Source organism: Neopsephotus bourkii, unplaced genomic scaffold, assembly GCF_033783945.1.
Source record: "Neopsephotus bourkii isolate Nb327-2 ecotype Australia unplaced genomic scaffold, CSIRO-AGI_Nbou_v1 NB_951, whole genome shotgun sequence".
Lineage (NCBI taxonomy): Eukaryota > Metazoa > Chordata > Aves > Psittaciformes > Psittacidae > Neopsephotus > Neopsephotus bourkii.
The window spans coordinates 22,133-38,802 of record NW_026901445.1 but is presented as its reverse complement, the minus strand read 5'-3'; the positions used below and the strand labels follow the sequence as shown (position 1 = coordinate 38,802).

Sequence of the window (16,670 nt, the reverse complement as noted above, 5' to 3'; positions counted from 1 at the left end):
ACAGCATTTTTTTTTCTGACATGGCTTCTTCCACCCCATGAAGCTTGGGTTCTGTTAGGATAAGGGGTGATGGCACTGCATCCCACCCAAAATCCCTGGGTAGCCCGGCCTTGGGGTCCCCTTGCCCCTCCCCCAGCCCAGCACACCAGGCTCTGAAAGGCTCTTTACTGTGCGGCCATGGCCTCAGCAGCGTTTGGCACATTTACAAAAGAGACTGAAAAGGGGGACGGCAGCACAGTGCTGCAGGGACAGGGGTGCCTGGCAGAAACATGCAGTTCCCGGGGCAGTGGGGCTGGCTGGGCTGGGCTGCGGGGGCTCCCAAGGCAGAGGGGCACCCCAGTCCAGTCTCACCCCATCCTGCCTGCCTGGCCATGGGGAAGTCCTGGCTCACTCCATAATAAATTAATACAAATCACAGCAAGAGAAATATATACAAGGCGGGAGCCTCTGCCCACAGCGGTGCTCTGGGCATGGGCTCCTACCCTGCCCTGCCCCGGCCTGAGGCTTGGCCCAACCCCAGGGCCCCCCGACCACTATAAAATCCAGTCGCCAGCAAAACAGCGACGGCCTCTGATGCTGCAGGGGTCCCCACATCCCTGAGGCAGCCCAGCCTCTGCCCAAAGGCTGGATCCAGTGTCTTGTCCTCCCATCAAAGTATTTCCAGGGAGGGATGCACGCGGTGCACCCCGCCAGCACAGCTCCTGTTGAACAGGCCTCACTTGCCAGCATCACCCTGGGATGCAGGCTCTGCCCAGGACCACCCCAGTCCAGATTGGGAAAAGTGGGGTAGGCAAGCTGCTCTGGTGGGCAGGGAGCATGGTTAGGGCAGGGGGACTTTCTGAGGAGGCAGGTTTTAGGAAGCACTGCCTGGGAGCTGCTCTCAGGGACAGGGTGGGACAGGCGCACATGCTCAGGGGAGTCTCTGCGGGAAAGGGCTGAGGGACCTGCTCTTTGAAGAAGGGACATGGGGCACAGGCACTTGGGGAGTTGCTGGGGGGTGCGAGGGGGTAGGGGCAGGCATGGGGAGCTGCTCTAGGAGAAGGGGGGCTCAAATATGGGGAGGGCAACATTGGGATGGAGGATGACTGGGCCCAGGCCGTGAGGAAACACACAGCAGTGGGGGCTCAAGGCTCCCTGCCCCTGTAGAGCCACTCACACCGCTCATCCATAGATGCTCGTGTCCCCAGTCCTTAGGCTGAGCTCCTGCCAGTGGGCTCCCCCAGCACCTCCAGACCCTGCAGGCAGCCAGGGTTTGCCGAGCCAAGTCCCACATGTCCCCAGGAAGGGTCTCCATCTGCAGCCCCAAGCTGCATGTGGCCGCCTGGGGCCGAGGGCACAGCCCCACCTGTCCCAGGGGTCTGTCGGAGCAGGCTGGGGTGCTGGTGTCACTCGAGGTCACTGGGTTGGCTTATACCCTCACAGCTGGGCCAGAGCCCGTGGTGAGGGGCACGGTGGAACTGCAGTCATAGTCCAGGTCCACCACGGCGTGGGAGCTGGTGATGAGGCTGTTCAGGGATGGCCCCGTCTGCCGCTCTCGGAAACTCTGGATGTAGCTCTGCTTGAGAAGGGAGACAGATAGTGAAGGGGGCTCCGCTCCTGGCCCACCTCCATCCACCCCACCCTAAGTTCTGCAGCAGCACCCTCCCGAACCAGCCCTGTGTGATCTCAACCAGCACTAAGGCCCTCCAGGGACTGGCCACAGCAGGGAACACAGACCCATCCCTTCCCTGGGTGCGCACTTTGCACCTCACCCACTGCCTGTTTCTACTGTGCTGCAGGGCTTTTGGCTACCAGTTTACATTTGCTTGCAAAGGGTGAAGTGCTCTGTGGCAGGCACGTCACAGCTCAGGCCCACCAGAGCTGCCCAGTCCCTGGGACACTCCAGGGATGGTCTTGTCTCTCAAGCGCAGATGCCAGCTGATGCCAGGACACCTCTCCCCTCTCCATGCCCCGGCCCACCCACAGGGAGAAGGAAGGGCCGCAGAGGCTGGGGGAGATCTCTACCCTGGATGCGGGACTCACGGGGGAGAGCACGTCCCCATCGAAGCGGCGCACAGGGTTGGGCTTGCGGCGGTAGGCAGGCTCAGGCGGGTGGGCTTTGTGCTGGTGCGGCGGTGGGTGGTGAGGTCTCCGCTTCTTCTTCTTTTCCTTTCGGTCCTCTCTTTGCTTGATGCGCATCAGCTGCACGCGGCGCTGCTGCCGGCTGATGATCACTGCAGGGCACAGGGGCCTATAAGCAGTGGGGAGTGCACCCTAACCAGCCCCACACCCACACTTTTCAATCCCATTGAGTGCTAGGCTCCTGTAGAGTCCCAAACCCCTTATCTGTGCATGCAAACCAGGTACTGGGAACCTCCACCTTGGTCCCCAGGCCCCCAGCTCCTGCACCCTCCCCGTGCCACATCCATCTCCCCCAGCCCCCACAAACCTTCTGTGTGGGAATAGCCCTCAGCTGTGACCTTCCACTGGACCAGGACGCCCAGCGTGGTGAGGAGTGGCCAGATGCCCAGGATGACCCAGCTGTACCAGCACACAGGGCGAGCAGGAGCCACCTTGATGCGTTCGTAGATGTATTGCACCAGGAGGAAGAGCTCGATGAAGTAGTCAACAGTGACAGTCATGATGGCACTGCCAAAGACGGCGGTGGAGAGGGTGGTGAAGAAGCGTTGCCACTGCAGAGTGAGGACGGCAAAGAGCATCCCCACACCCAGGAGCAGTGCGATGGGGATCCACACTGTTGGTGGGTGGTAGAACTGCTCCATTACCACCAGTGTGGCCACTGCCAGCAGCAGCCCCAGGAGCAGCCCCACCATGAAGAGGCCAACACTGCGCACCAGCATGGTGACCAGCCCGCACAGCACCCCAATGCCCAGCCCGACGCCCACTGAGGCCTCCACACTCAGTTGTGTGTCCAGCACCCGCTCCTTGTAGCACAGCATGAAGATGATGATGGAGCCAAACATCAGCCCTGTCAGGAACATGACAGCCTTGAAGCAGCGGTAGCCTGTGGAGAGACCATCATAGTCAGGGGGTGGACGTCCAGCACCCGCCCCCCAACTCCCTCCTGCCCTTCTCCCCGTTTGCCCCACAGGCTAGCCCAGCTCACCAAAGAAGCAGTAGATGATGCCGAAGAGGCAGCACATGGCACACACCACGGAGGGCACCACCTGGTAGCGACGCTCGATTTCCTGCTGGCAGCTGTGCCCCCACTCCTGGCCCGGCTCATGCGGCAGCAGCTTGAACCGCAGCGTCTGCACAGTTGCAGTCATGGCTCTGGGGACTCCCGGAAGAGGCATCAAAATCTCCACTCCTGCCCCATGGCTCGCCAGCAAAACTGCGTGACAGTACCTGCCCCAGCTGGTGAGAGAGAGAGAGGGAGAAGGGACTTAGAGGCACTGCTGGCAAGTGCACAACAATGATACCCACCATTCAGCACCCTGCTCCGGCCCCTTGCTACCAGTCTGGCAAGGAAGGTAATGGGGGCACCTAATCTGTATGGGCTGTGGTGATACAGATGTCACCCAATGGCTGGCTGCAGGGATGAACTGTCCCCAGGGAGCCCACACCCTCAGGGAGCTTCGCTGCCAGGATACAGCACTTTATAATTTGTCTGCAGCTTCAATTTCCTGCCCCTGGCTCCCCAGTGCCTTTCCCTGCTCGATTAAAGGGAGACTTACACTACCTAGTATTTTCTGCCTGCGAAGTAATTATGCTTGGTAATTAAGTCACCCCTCAGTCTTCTATTTTTATAGGCTAAACAGATTGAGCTCTTAAAGCTTGTACTCCAAGGCATTTTCTCCAATCCTCTAATCATATTTCTGGCTATTTTTCATCCCCACTCCAGCCTCCTAGTGTCCTTGTAAAAACAAAGAAGGCCCCCAAACTGGATCCAGCCCTGCCATGCCAACCCACAGGGAAAGGGGGGGGTACCAGTCCTGGCTGTTGCTGCCCCTAACCCACAGGCTCACCCATACCACCCTTGCTGTACCAGGACACTGAGCAGGCAGTCACCGTGCCCCCCGCAGTGCCTATGCAGACGGAGGGGTCATAATCCCCTGCAAAGACTGATCCAGCTCCAGTTTAAACCTAATTACGGTGGCTGTCTGCCTGCTCCCACCTGGAGCCAGTTCCGGCATCTCTTTGCTCCCCTGGTCCCTTTCCAGGTCCAGCTGATTTAGGATGGATTTATTGTCACTGGTTGTCTCGGAGCTAGCGGCAGTCCTTGCCAGTGCCACATTAAAACAGCTGGCTCAGGACGACTCACAGAATCAGGGAAGAGGGCTGAGGCATCAGTCATGACTCCCTATTGCCCAGCACCTCAATGCCACGCAGGCCAGGCTCCACCACCACTTCTATTCCCACCACCAGCCTCCTCCCTTCCTCTGGCTGGGAAGGACACACCAGCCAGGGCAAATCCCCCTGAAGAGCAGTGCCTAATCCCAGGGAAGCAGACAGGCAGGGAGCGGGTAGCTGAGCTCTGGGCCCCTGCCTGAGCCCCCAGAGGGACGCTAAGCAGGATTGGACTTTAAACACAAATCCCAAGAGAGACACACCAGCCCCAGCTGCCCTGCAGACGGGTGATGCGGTGAGGTGAAAGCGGGGTTCTGCTGGCCAGCCGTTCCCAGCAGGTCAGGACAGGGCATCATACAGCTGGTTGGCCAGTGTGGGCACGGCGCAGCATGGAACGGCACAGCTCGGCACACCAGCAGAGCAGCAAGAGGGCAGCGAGTGCTGGTCCCTGCCCCACAACCCACGCCAGGCCGGGGCCAGGGCAGCAGGGAAGGGTCGCCTGGGAAAACCCGTCTCCGGCAGGGCTGCAGGCAGCGTTGAAGGCAGCGTTGCAGGCAGCTCCCGGCGCCCATTGGCGCGGGCACTGTTGCTAGGGGAGCCCAGCGCCTGCTCATTGGCGCCGGGACTTGCCCACCTGCTGCCGCTCTCCCCGCAGCCCCGGGCTCCCGCCGCGGCTCGCCCCGGGCCCCCCGCCCTTTCCTTTTTTCCCCTCCGTACTCCGAAGGGCCCAGCGTGGCGGGGACCCGGAAGCTGCGCCCGGGGCACGGCACCGCAGCGATACTTCCCTCCCTTCCCCTCCCCTCCTTTCCACTCTTCTCCCCTCCCCGGCGCCACCGCCCCCCGGCCAGCCCCGCTGTTCCCCGCCGGGATGCCGGGTCCCGGGCCGGCGGGGCGGGCACGACGTTGCTAAGCGACGGCCGCAAGGGCCGCCGGGGCGCGGGGCTGCTCCGCCCCTCTCTTTGTTCGGGGCGGGGGTCCCGGGGGCGCTCCGTCGGGCCCCGCACGCCCATCTCGGGCCCCGCGTCCCCTCCCCAAGCCGCGGGGCTGGGGGGAAGCCGAGAGCGCGGTGCTCGAGCCTCTCCCCAGAGGGGGCCCGGCGCGCCCCCCGCGCCCCCCGCCTGCCGCACCCCCCCGTGCTGCCCCACTGTCTGCGGCCCCGCCCCGCCCGCTCCCACCTGCACTCCCGGCCCCGCAGCGGCTGCGGCGGCACCGCGGCACCCGGCGCTCCCGGCCCCGGTCCCGGTCCCGGTCACCGCGCATGCTGGCGGCACGGCCCGCCGCGCGGTGCTGAGCGGACAGCTCCGTCTGACGTCACCGCGTAGCGTCAGCACGAAGGCCCGGGGGGCGGGACTTTGCCGGGGGCGGGGCGTGCGGCGGGGAGTGCACCGCACGTGTGGTCCGGTGCGTAGGACCCGGTGGCGGTCTCCGGACGCAGGGGCCGTGCAGTGTGAGAGGGGCACATAAAGGGGCTGCCCCCTCCTCTGCGAGAGGCCTGGGGATGCAGGCACGGCGGGAAGGTGTGGAGGTGTGGGGCTCTTCCTCTGCAGGGCTCCTGAGAGCTGGCACTTCCAGGACTCCCCGGAAATCCTGGCAGGAAGAAGTCTCTTGGCAGCAGCGACCGTTCCCCTGGCAGCCCCTTCCCAGCCCCACGCCAATGCTGCCGGGGAGACAAAGGCAGGAGCTGCAGCTGGTGGGGGACTGAGAAGGGGCTGCCGGACGAACGGCACTGCTGCTTCCCCACGGGATCTCCTGAGGACGCCAGGGGGGCCCTGGGGGAGGTGTTGGCTTTGCATTCAGCTCCATCTCCATGCAGTTCCCTTGAGCGCAGAGGCTTATTTCTGAAAACTCAAGTACTTTCTTTGACCTGCACCTCTACCTAAATACAAGCTCAGATCAAGAGAGTCGTTTCAGAATGAAACCTCTCTTATTACTAGTGTAAAGTCACGTGGGTTTGTATAATATATATAATAATATATATATATTCAGTGTTCCAACCCATAAAAGAAAAATAAGTATTTCTAACACGTTTGCACACAGAAAACGGGCAACTTTGGTTGTTTGTGATTGTGCCTGCTTTTGTCCACGGAAAATTTCTGCTCATTTATTTCTTCTGCATCCTTTCCCTTCTGGCATCAACTCATCCCACTGTGTTCCCTCTGTTTCTAGTTTTTATATGTCCTTCATTAAGCTGCCATCCACGTGACTGCCTTTGCCTATTGCTTGTCTTGGTCTATTCAGGAGAAAAAGGCCTATGAAAATGAGCTGAGCTTGGATGAGGGTCCTGTATCTCTGGGGGGTGGGATGCTGCCAACCGCTTCCTGATGAAAACAGGCTGTGTTGTTCCAGAAAATGAAAGAGACCCTGGAGCCAAGCTGGCTTCCGCCTGCCCTCGGTGCCCTGCCGTGCTCTGTGGCCACTGCTCCCAGGGAAGGCAGGCTGTGTTTCATGGAGAGGGTGGGATGGGCTCCCCAGCAGCCAGAGAATATCCAGAGCACTTCAGAGCCCCCAACGGCTGCGAGGCTGCTAGAAAAGGAGCCATGAGCTGGGAATGGGCAGAAAGGCCGGGTCCTCTTCCTTGTCCTTATTCAGTAATGCCTGGCGCCGAGCACCCATGTAAGGCTGCTGGCCTTGCAGCTTCTGGACTGGATCATTCCAGTGCTCTTTGCGTGTGGAAAACTCCATTTGGAGCCGGTTCCTACAGGTCTGTCCGCCTGGGGCTCTTAGGGGAACAGTGACCCGGCCTCATCTGTCTGAGCCCACCTCATTAGCCCTGTTCTGGGTTACAGGTTAAGGGTCCCGGCCGCTGGGATCTCGGGCTGCTCTGCCACCCTCCTTCTGCCTGGCACAGTGCACCGCTCTGCGCCCAGAGGTCTCCCAGCGCACCCCTCGCTCTCCTGGGGACACCCAGGTCCCGTCTGTGCTTTTTGGAAGACCCCCGGGGCAGCCATTTGAGAAGGGGAACGGGGCGCTTCAAGACCACCACGAATGATTCTGCCCGACGGCACCTGCCCGCGTTAATCCGCCTTTAAGCCGGCTCAGGCGCCATGTCCCGGCCGGCGGACGTGCCTTGTGCCTCCTGAGCCGGAGGCCGCTCTCTGAGCGGGCCGCCAAGCCGGTGCCGGGCACCGAGCAGCCCCGTGGCGAAGCCTCCTGGGCCTTGGAGAGGAGCCCCTGCCCGAGAGCCCCGCATCCCCGCCCGGTCCCATAGGGGAGGGCGGCGAATGGGTGCCGGGTGAGGGGGGAGATAGGAGGGCAGTCCCCGCGGTCTCCTAGCAACCCTCACACCGCCCCCCGCTCCCCGTCGCTTCTCCCCCTCACCGCCCCGTGACGCGGCGGTGAGAGCGCGGGCCATTGGTCGGGGCTGGGCCGCCAGCGGTGACGCGGGGTGGGGTGGGGCCAGGGGGTGACACGTCGGACGGCGGCCCCGCCAGCGGGAGCGGCAGCCGGAGCCGCCCCCGGTCCCGTCCCAGCCATGCGGCTGTCGCTGGTGCTGTCGGTGCTGCGGCCCGCCGGGCCCGTGGCCATCGGCGTCTCGCTGGGCTTCACTCTCAGCCTGCTCAGCGTCACCTGGGTGGAGGAGCCCTGCGGGCCGCCGCCGCGCACCGCCGACTATCCGCGCCCCGACGGTGGCCCCGCGCCGCCCCCCGGCCCCGGCCACACCAACGGCAACGCGGCGCGCAGGCCCAACGCCGTGCCCGCCGGGCTGAGCGCCGACAGCTGGGAGCCCCGCGTCGTGCCCTACCGCCCGCCCAGCCCCGGCAGGGCCGCCAAGAAGGCCGTCAGGTGCGGGGAGCCGGGCCGGGCTGGGGGAGCTGGGCAGCCGGCGCCGGTCGGGTTTAGGTGGGGGTAGCTGCGGCCGAGCCCGGGGTGCCCAGGTGCGGGCGTGTGCTGGCCAGGCCGGTGCTGGGGGGCCTGTCTGCCTGCCTGCTGGGGAGCTTTGAATGTGACCCGGGGATGTGCTTTCCCATAGCCTGCAGCCACCCAGGGCTGTGGCTTGATTTTCCCCCCTGCAAACCCTTTTCCCTGCTGCTTCCCTTCCTCCCCTCTGCTTCCCCCTTCTCCTTATCCCTTCCATCCCTGTCTGGAAGAGCTTCGTGCCCCCGCTGCTGTCTGTTGTGCAGAGGTTGCCTCTGCTATGCAGAGGGCGTGCCCCAACCATGCCCGGCCCTAGCAGGGTCCCCTCCCGCGGTGGCATATCCCCACGCAGCACTGCGAGCTCCAGCGTGCTCTGGGGCCGGCTGCAGCCTATCCTGGCACCCCCGGATGACAGGGAGCAGGCAGTGAAAGGGCCTCCTTGTCCCGGCGAGGCGGTGGGTGGACGGATGCAGGGGGCTGAATGGGGCCAGTGTGTGCCAGGCGGAGGCTGGGGGCCGGGATGGGGGGGGTCGCTTCCTGCCTCTGCGCCGGGCTGGGAGAATTAAACCTGAAAGTCATTGTGAGTGGGGCAGCTGGGGGCCGTGGTGGGGAGGGGCACAGCTGGCCCCATGCAGACATCAGCACTATCCCTGTTAGAGCTGGGGTGTGCAGCCCTGTTTCCCTCTTTAGCTGTGCTCAGCCTTTTGCAAGCCTCTGCTTTGAGCTGGGCTGGCCGGCTCGCAGGAAAGGAGGGCCCCCCATGGTCTCAGGTTGGGGGGAGCCTCAGCAGAGCGCTTTGCTGTGCCCCTAGACCAGGCATAGTTGCGGCCGGCACTGTTGAGGTGGTGTCTTGTGTGTGTGGTTGAAGCCTGGGAGGGTTTCTGCAGGGTAGGCAAGGTCAGTACTGTTGGGGAGGATGGGGAGGTGCAGGCTGAGGTGGGGTGCAGTACTCTGGGGCCAGATATTCTCTCCCTCCTGCAGGACCAGGTATATCAGCACAGAGCTGGGGATGCGGCAGCGGCTCTTCGTGGGTGTGCTGACCTCCAAGAGCACGCTGAACACGCTCGGGGTGGCTGTCAACCGCACACTGGCCCACCGCCTGGAGCGCCTGGTGTACTTTACTGGCACACGAGGCCGCAAGGTGCCCCATGGCATGACAGTGGTGACACATAGTGACGAGCGGCCCATCTGGAACATGTACCAGACCATCAGGTACCTTCTGGACCACTACGTAAATGACTTCGACTGGTTCTTCCTGGTGCAGGATGACACCTACACGGAGGCACATCGCATCAGCCACTTGGTCGCCCACCTCAGCATCGACACCCACCTCTACCTGGGCCGCCCCGAGGAGTTCATTGGTGGGGACACTGAGGGACGCTACTGCTATGGGGGCTTCGGCTACCTGCTGTCCCGCAGCCTCCTCCTGCTCTTGCAACAGCATCTGGAGAGCTGCCGCAATGACATCCTAAGCGCTAGGCCAGATGAGTGGCTTGGCCGTTGCATCATTGACTACACAGCCATCAACTGTGCCGAGGAGCACGAGGTAGGTCCTGCAGTGGAGATGGCCTTTGAGAGCCTTGTTCTGCCCCAGTGTGTTTACCTACCTCTCTGTGGGCTCCTAAGTTCTGGGGGTACCAGCCCTTGCATCCTTTTGTCCTTTGAGCTTGCTGTACTGGCAGCTGGCCATGACCCATCTCTCCTGTCTGCAGGGCCTGCGTTACCACTATTTTGAGCTGGGGAAGAATGCAGACCCTGAGCGGGAGACCGACCTCCATTTCCAGAGCGCCTTCACTGTCCACCCTGTGCTGGATCCCCTCCAGATGTACCGGCTGCACAAATATTTTGCTCAGGTGGAGCTTGAGAGGACATACCAGGAGATCCAGCAGCTCCAGGTGAGACCTGGCTTGGCTGGGAGGGTCTGGGCATTTCTGGTCATCCCTGTGGGCTTTATGGTTGCTCTGTGTCACCTCTCTCCTCTGAGGTTTTCTCACCTGGACCTGCTGTACGGTGGGATCAGCTGAGCCTGTGTGGTTGCAGGGGCAGCGGTGCTGACTGGAGGGAACCTTTGGACCTGGATGGGTCCTGGAGCTACGGTGGTGGTTCAGGGTGAATGGAGCCAGCAGGGTGCTGAGGTCTGCTAGCAAAAGCCAGGCAGGGTGGGAGAGGGCACAAATCCTACCAGTGGAAGTGGTGTGCCATATTTAGGGTGCTGTTCAGAGCAAACCTGAGGTGCTGGACAGGAGTCCGGCTGAAGGCAGAGTAGTTCTGGCACTACTTTTTGGGCCAGGCATGGCTGATCTCTGAGTATCAGAAGTCACCTTGCCTGCAGCCAGAGCTGGAAGACTACCTGCACCCACCTTGGCTCTCACTTCTCCTTCTCTCCTCTTGCAGCTGGAGATCCAGAATGCCAGCAGCCTGTCTGCTGATGGGGACCACATCGCCACGTGGCCTGTTGGCATCCCACCCCCTTTCCAGCCCAAAACCCGCTTTGAGGTGCTGCGCTGGGACTACTTCACAGAGGAGCAGGTGTTTGCCTGTGTGGACGGCTCCCCCAAGTGCGAGCTGCACGGCGTAGATCTGGCAGACGTGGCCGATGTGGTGGCCACGGCCATGGATGAGCTGAACCGCAAGTACCAGCCGGTGCTCCATGTCCGCAAGCAGCAGCTGGTGAATGGGTACCGGCGCTTTGACCCCACGCGCGGCATGGAGTACACGCTGGACCTCCAGGTGGAGGTCGTCACTCAGAAGGGGCACAGCCGCTCTGTCACCAAGCGTGTACACCTGGTGCGGCCCCTAAGCGAAGTGGAGATCATCCCCATGCCCTATGTGACGGAGGCCAGCCGCATCAATGTCATCCTGCCGCTGACAGCCCAGGACCGGGACTATGCTGCCCGCTTTCTGGAGACGTACGCAGCGGCCGCCTTTGAGAGCAGTGAGAATGCAGTGCTCACCTTCCTCTTTATCTATGACCCCTTCGAGGCCCAGCGAGTCACTGAGAATGACATCTTTGCCCCTGTGAAGGCACAGATCACAGAGTATGAGCGCAAGTATGCAGAGGTGAAGATCCCATGGATCAGTGTTAAGACAGATGCACCCTCCCAAATCAAGGTCATGGATATCATCTCCAAGAAGCATCCTGTGGACACGCTTTTCTTTGTGGCTGGTGTGGGGACAGAGGTCACTGTTGACTTCCTGAACCGCTGCCGGATGAACACCATCAACAACTGGCAGGTCTTCTTCCCTATCCACTTCCAGGGCTACAACCCTGCCATCGCTTACCACAACCAGGTACCGCCCACCACGCTGGACCTGCAGCGGGAGACAGGGCGCTTTGACCGTGATGTCTTCCATGAAGCCTGCTTCTACAACGCTGACTACATGGCAGCACGCACCCGCATGGCTGGTGATGTGCAGGAGAACGAGGACATCCTGGAGACCCTGGACATTTATGACATGTTCATCAAGTACTCCAACCTCCACGTCTTCCGGGCTGTGGAGCCTGCCCTGCTGCAGCACTACCGGCACCAGGCCTGCAACCCCCGGCTCAGCGAGGAGATCTACCACCGCTGTGTGCAGAGCAGCTTGGAGGGCATAGGTTCTCGATCCCAGCTGGCAATGGTGCTCTTCGAGCAGGAGCAGGGGAACAGCACCTGAGCCCCATGGTGCAGAGGAACTGGCCCTGTCCTGCCATGCCCACCAACCTCTTCTGCTGCTCAGATCTGTCTTCCTCTTCCCAGTGGCTGCAGGGATTGTTGGTGCCCAAGCTCATGACTAGCCCCTCTGGGGCTGCCCAGGCCGGGGTCTGCCAGTCTGGGGTCCTTCTGGAGTGGCCATGGCTGTGCAGACCCCGGGGTGAGGTGGGGTCAGCATTGCTGAGCTGTGAGTTGTCATGCCTGGCTTCTCACCCCAGAGCTGCTGTCCACCAGCCCCATCCCTCTGTCCTGCCCCGGCTGCTCAGTGGGGTGGCGATGGGCTGCCCTGTCCCTTGCTGTCCCCTGTCAACAGAGTCACACAGAGCCTAAGGCCCCCCTGCTGCAGGACCATGACTGCTGTGGGGATGGGGTGATCCCTCACGGTTTCCCCAGTGTCCTCGGACAGGGCTGTGCCCTTTGCTTCCTAAGAGCATCAGCCTCGTAGTGCAGGGAGGGACATGTCTCTGCACCTGCCACAGGCTTGGACAGTGGGATGGGGCACATCCCACCCCAAAAGAGCAATAAGGAGATTGGTCTTAGGGTTTTGCCACTTGGCAACAAGCCAGAGCACTCCCAGCTGGTCAGGGTGGGGAGTACTTGGCACCCAGGGCCAGTGGGTGCAGGGGATGCCAGAGGGGATCCTGCTGTATTCACGTACTGTGAGCTGCTCCCCATGGGAACCATGACCCAGGCCGTTTCGGCCTTCGCAATATCAATAGGACGTCGGAGGTCGCAGCCCTCGGACAAGAGCTTCCCGACAGAGGTGGGAGCCCTCCCCACCATGGGTCTGCCCTTTGGGTCGGGGAACTCAGTGCTCGGCGCTGGTGGGCACAGCAGAGCGTTTGGCTGCGCATCTCCTAAGGAGAAAGCGACTGAGGAGCCACTGTCTCCTCCTGGTTTGTATTTAATAGTGGGGAGAGGAGGGGGGAGGGATGCATTTACACTAATAAAACAGAGAGATCAACGATTTGGTCCAGCTGATTCTTCCCTGCAGCTCTTCTGGGTGTCCTGCTGGTGTGGTGTTTGGTGCTGGACTGCTTGTACAAAATGAGGCTGCAGCTGGCCAGACCACTTTCATGCAGGGATGCTGCTTTCCACAAGCCACCTGCAGCATTCTCTGCCTGAGATGGGACTTAGCTGCCTTTCCTTAGTGAGGTCAGGGGAAGCCCTTCTGCTTATGTACAGGCTGGCAGGCACTAGGTCAAGCAGGCAGCTTGAACCCCTGGGAGCTCGCACCAGGAATCCTGCGCCTCCTCTGATGCCCGAAGTCTCTGAGGTTGTCATTACCTGCTACCAGTCACTGCAGCAGGATGCTGAGCCCTTTGCCATGGGAAGCCCCAGTGCCCATGTGCTGAGCTCTTGGCAATGCTGTGTCTTTCTGGTACCATGAAGTCAGTGGGACACTGACCAGGTTTCCAGCCCTTCTCAGCCCTAAGGCAGCTGTGTGTCCTCCCACATGGGCTGCCACCATAACAGCCTTTGTGGGTTGCATATGAGTAATGGGGGATGCCTGGCCTGTGTCAGAGCAGGCATCCTCCATTGGGGTTGGCTGCCCAAGTAGAGTGAGCTCTGCCCTCCAGCATTTGAGTTCAGCTATGAAGGAAACTCTTGGACGAGAAACCACATCTGAGCACTATGTTGAATTGTTAGGGTTGAACCTGACCTTTGTGCATTGGCTTCACCATCTGTGGATCTCAGGGCTTCTCAGCATCTTGTGGTTTCCAGTTCTGGGTCAGGCAGAGCACCATGGTCCTGCCCTGCACTGTTTCACCACCTACCACTACTATTTGCATTACAAGGATGGGGAGTATGTCACTGCCCGTGCTGCCTGCTCCAGGCATGATTTTCATGGCTCTGCATGCTCGTCCTTACAAGCCCTTTGGTTGTCACATTTTACTTGTTTGAGAAACACCCGTATCAAAGAGACGTCCCCAGGAAGATTAACTGAACCTCCTTGCTGTTAGTTATCAAGGCTGTTAGTGCTCCGTGAAAGTCATGGAAAGCCCCTGGGCTGCGGGGCATACCTTCCCTGAAGACACCTCATTCATAGATTCCTGCTCCAGTCTTCGTATCCACTGAGCAGGAGCGTGGATGTTTAAATATAATTTTATTATATTTCAGGCGATAACCGTTAGCTTGCTCCAAGTATTTCTATTTTTGATCTCCCCCAGATGCATCCTTAATTCCCTTTAAATGCGAATCTGGGACAGAGGGAGTGAGGCGGATGCAGGTGGATTGCAGATGCATTTCTCCTCTGAAAAGCAGGCCTAGGAGTTGGATGTGATTAGGCGTTAGAAGAGCAACCAAATGACAATAAAACAAACCAGCTTCAAATCAAGTTGGCTGCAAAAAGAAACCCAGAATTGTATTTAGTTGCTGCAAGATGGTCTAGATGGAGTTGCTTTTGCCTCCTCATTGCTATTTGCCCCCCCCGCCCCGTACACAGGAGGAAATGACAGTGCTTGTGGCACTTGCAGCACCGTTATTGCTGCCTTTCAAAAGGAGTTAGCAGGGTTTGAACCCACTTTGCCAGGTTATCTGCAATGCCAAAACTCAGGGGAAGGATGTGAAAACCTTTGGGAAGAGGTTTGGTGATAGGAGCAGGCTGACCTGCTTGGCTATGGCTCAGAACAACCTTCCTGTGCCTGGGTGAAGTATAGGGGCTCGCTGGGCAATGTCAGAGACGTGTGATGATGGGGACATGGGCACAATCATGCTGTGCCCTCCTGCTTGCACAGGGGTGGCAGGCACAGGCAGGGCACTGGGCCAGGACAGTGTTGAAAGAGATAGGGTACTAATGTGAGTGGCTGAGCAGACAGGGATGTTCTGCACTCCTTGGTCAGGTCTGACCAGTACTGCTGTACAACGTGTGGGTTTTTTGGAAGAGGGTGTGAAGGTCCAGCTCAGAGCAAGCACCCTGAAGTACGAGGGGCAGGCTGGGTGTGCTGGAGCTCAGCGGGTGCCTGCTCCCCTCTCCTTCCTGCACCATGTCAAGCAAAAAGACTTAAACTGGGGAAAACCCAAGCTGCTGCTGTGCTGTTCTGCCCCACCTCTCAAGTTGTTCCTCTGTGCAGTCATGTGGGTGCCCCTCTGCAAATGCAGCAGTGCGAGTGAAGAAGGCAAAACCTGCTTCTCTAGCCCTGCTTGGGTCAGTTCTGGCAGCACTAAACCCCGCGGCAGTTACTTGAGCCCTGGCAATGTTAATCATCTCCGTGCTGACCTTTGGGAGGATGAAGGAAGCACGGCCGTGCCAGGAGAGGGCCGCAGAGCCGGGGGAAGCGCAGTGCCCTTTCGACACCGGGCTTTCGTTGGGCAGGGGCCAGCGGTGCCTCGCTGCCTGTCCCGCAGGAACAGCTCTGCCAGCCGCAGAGCAGGACAACTCCAGCTGCAAGCTAGGGCAAGAGAATCTGCTCTGCTTAAGGAGGAACGGGCAGGGAGATGGGGGGCTTTGCCTGCACTCAGTGCCTCGGGTGACAGCCTAAGACAGTGCCGAGCCCCTCCAGAGGGTGTGAGCATCTTTGGCTTTTCTAGCCAGGTTCAGGGAAATGAGAGCTTTTTGATAAAGAGGGAAAGAGCCGGTAGTTGTAAGTGCAGGCAAGGTTGCTGCCAGCGTGTGCTTTCCCACGGGGCTTTCCCTGCATGGGGATGTGAGCACACCCAGCTATGCCTGTGGACATCTCTTCTGGGATTGCAGAGCCCCAGCACGGGCAGACTGGAGGAGCACAAAGCCCTGGGGCTGGGGGGAGAAGCAGGCAGCTCGGTTGGGTTTTGGTTTTAATTGCCTCTTTGTTTTTTCCAGCCTGCTTGCCCGCTGTCAGGAGCTGAGAGCTGGAAAATGAGGGCTGTGTGTCCCCTGCCTGGCCTCACTGACGGGCACCAGTCCATTTTCCCAGCAAGGCGGCTGTGGAAATGGCCAGGAGCAAAGCAGTGAGCTTGGCACCTTCAGGTCATCAGGAGATGCTGAGGGTCACTCCTTTGTGTGTCACTCCAGGTGTTGCTGCCTGTCACCACTAGCATCTGTGTGCAGGAGGCACCTGGGGAGGAGGTGACAGCAGTAAGGCATTATGTCCTGTTGTACTCCAGAGCTCACTTCCAGCCCCTCCACTCCAAAGCTGGATGGTTTGTTTTCTTTGAAACACAGCTTTTCCCTGGGAACAGCTGTAATTGTGGTGTGTAGCAGTGGAGGCACAGTGGGAAGTCCCCAAGGAGATGTCCGTCCTGTGGGCAGATGGGATCCTTGCTGGCTGCTCCATCCTGGTTCCCCCTCCCTGGCGCTGGCACAGCATCTCACAGGAACTAAGTCTGCCGGGGTTGTCACCTCCACAGCGGCAGGAGCTGTCGCCAGCACAGCCGGTCCTGCTGTGGTCAGGTGCCTGGCAACTCTCCAGAGGGCTGCACTTGTTAAAATTAAGGGCCTGTTTCACTACAGTGGATCCCCTTCTAATTATCTCCAGACTACTTCATGTGGCTCATTACAGGTGATTCAAGCATTGCTGGGCTGGGCTGGGCTGTGCTGGATAGGCACAGTGTGGGAAGGGGCACTCAGGGGACACAGTGCTGGGGTTTGGGGCTGGCCCTGGGGTGCTAAGTCTGGGTCATGCCGCTGGTCCTCCTCAGCTGAGCACCTTCAGAACCGGGACATCAGGCAGAGCACAGGCAGGGGGAGATGCTGGTGTCACTTCAGCTGCCCATCCTGTTTGGAGGTGATGGGAGACCCTATAGGAGGTGTCATCCCTAGGTGCCACCAGGAAGTTGCTGAATGAAAGAGCAGAGGTGCTGAGAGAAACATCAAAATAACTTCACATCAGGTCACCACTGCAGGGCTCCCAG

At 60.2% G+C, this 16,670-nt stretch overlaps 2 protein-coding genes across 3 annotated transcripts; one reads left to right on the top strand and one right to left on the bottom strand.

Annotated features, from left to right (window-relative positions):
* Positions 1-151: 151 nt before the first annotated feature.
* Positions 152-5,598, bottom strand: TMEM198 (transmembrane protein 198). 2 transcript variants are annotated; one of them, XM_061358629.1, is made up of 5 exons: positions 5,466-5,598; positions 3,107-3,357; positions 2,429-3,004; positions 2,023-2,213; positions 152-1,555 (listed from the first exon to the last, which is right to left on the bottom strand). In XM_061358629.1, exons 2-5 carry the CDS (start codon positions 3,294-3,296, stop codon positions 1,409-1,411), a joined length of 1,104 nt encoding a protein of 367 aa, XP_061214613.1. In that variant the 5' UTR covers positions 3,297-3,357; positions 5,466-5,598; the 3' UTR covers positions 152-1,408. The 2 variants fall into 2 exon arrangements, with proteins under 2 accessions (XP_061214613.1, XP_061214614.1); XM_061358630.1 differs by lacking the exon at positions 5,466-5,598 and adding an exon at positions 5,008-5,027.
* A 2,082-nt stretch (positions 5,599-7,680) lies between these two features.
* On the top strand, positions 7,681-12,805 carry CHPF (chondroitin polymerizing factor). Its single transcript, XM_061358619.1, has 4 exons — positions 7,681-8,073; positions 9,127-9,691; positions 9,858-10,040; positions 10,540-12,805. The coding sequence occupies exons 1-4, from the start codon at positions 7,763-7,765 to the stop codon at positions 11,800-11,802; spliced, it is 2,322 nt and encodes a 773-aa protein (XP_061214603.1). The 5' UTR covers positions 7,681-7,762; the 3' UTR covers positions 11,803-12,805.
* The last annotated feature ends 3,865 nt before the right edge of the window (positions 12,806-16,670 follow it).

What these genes read in the sequence shown, in the direction of transcription:
- CHPF (XM_061358619.1), top strand. Translation starts at nt 7,763, where the DNA reads ATGCGGCTGTCGCTGGTGCTGTCGGTGCTGCGGCCCGCCGGGCCCGTG. An exon ending in GCCGCCAAGAAGGCCGTCAG is followed by an intron (nt 8,074 to 9,126) that starts GTGCGGGGAGCC and finishes TCCCTCCTGCAG; the next exon opens with GACCAGGTATATCAGCACAG. An exon ending in ACTGTGCCGAGGAGCACGAG is followed by an intron (nt 9,692 to 9,857) that starts GTAGGTCCTGCA and finishes TCCTGTCTGCAG; the next exon opens with GGCCTGCGTTACCACTATTT.
- TMEM198 (XM_061358629.1), bottom strand. Translation starts at nt 3,296, where the DNA reads ATGCCTCTTCCGGGAGTCCCCAGAGCCATGACTGCAACTGTGCAGACG. An exon ending in CATCATCTACTGCTTCTTTG is followed by an intron (nt 3,005 to 3,106) that starts GTGAGCTGGGCT and finishes GTCTCTCCACAG; the next exon opens with GCTACCGCTGCTTCAAGGCT. An exon ending in ATGGGGACGTGCTCTCCCCC is followed by an intron (nt 1,556 to 2,022) that starts GTGAGTCCCGCA and finishes CTTCTCAAGCAG; the next exon opens with AGCTACATCCAGAGTTTCCG.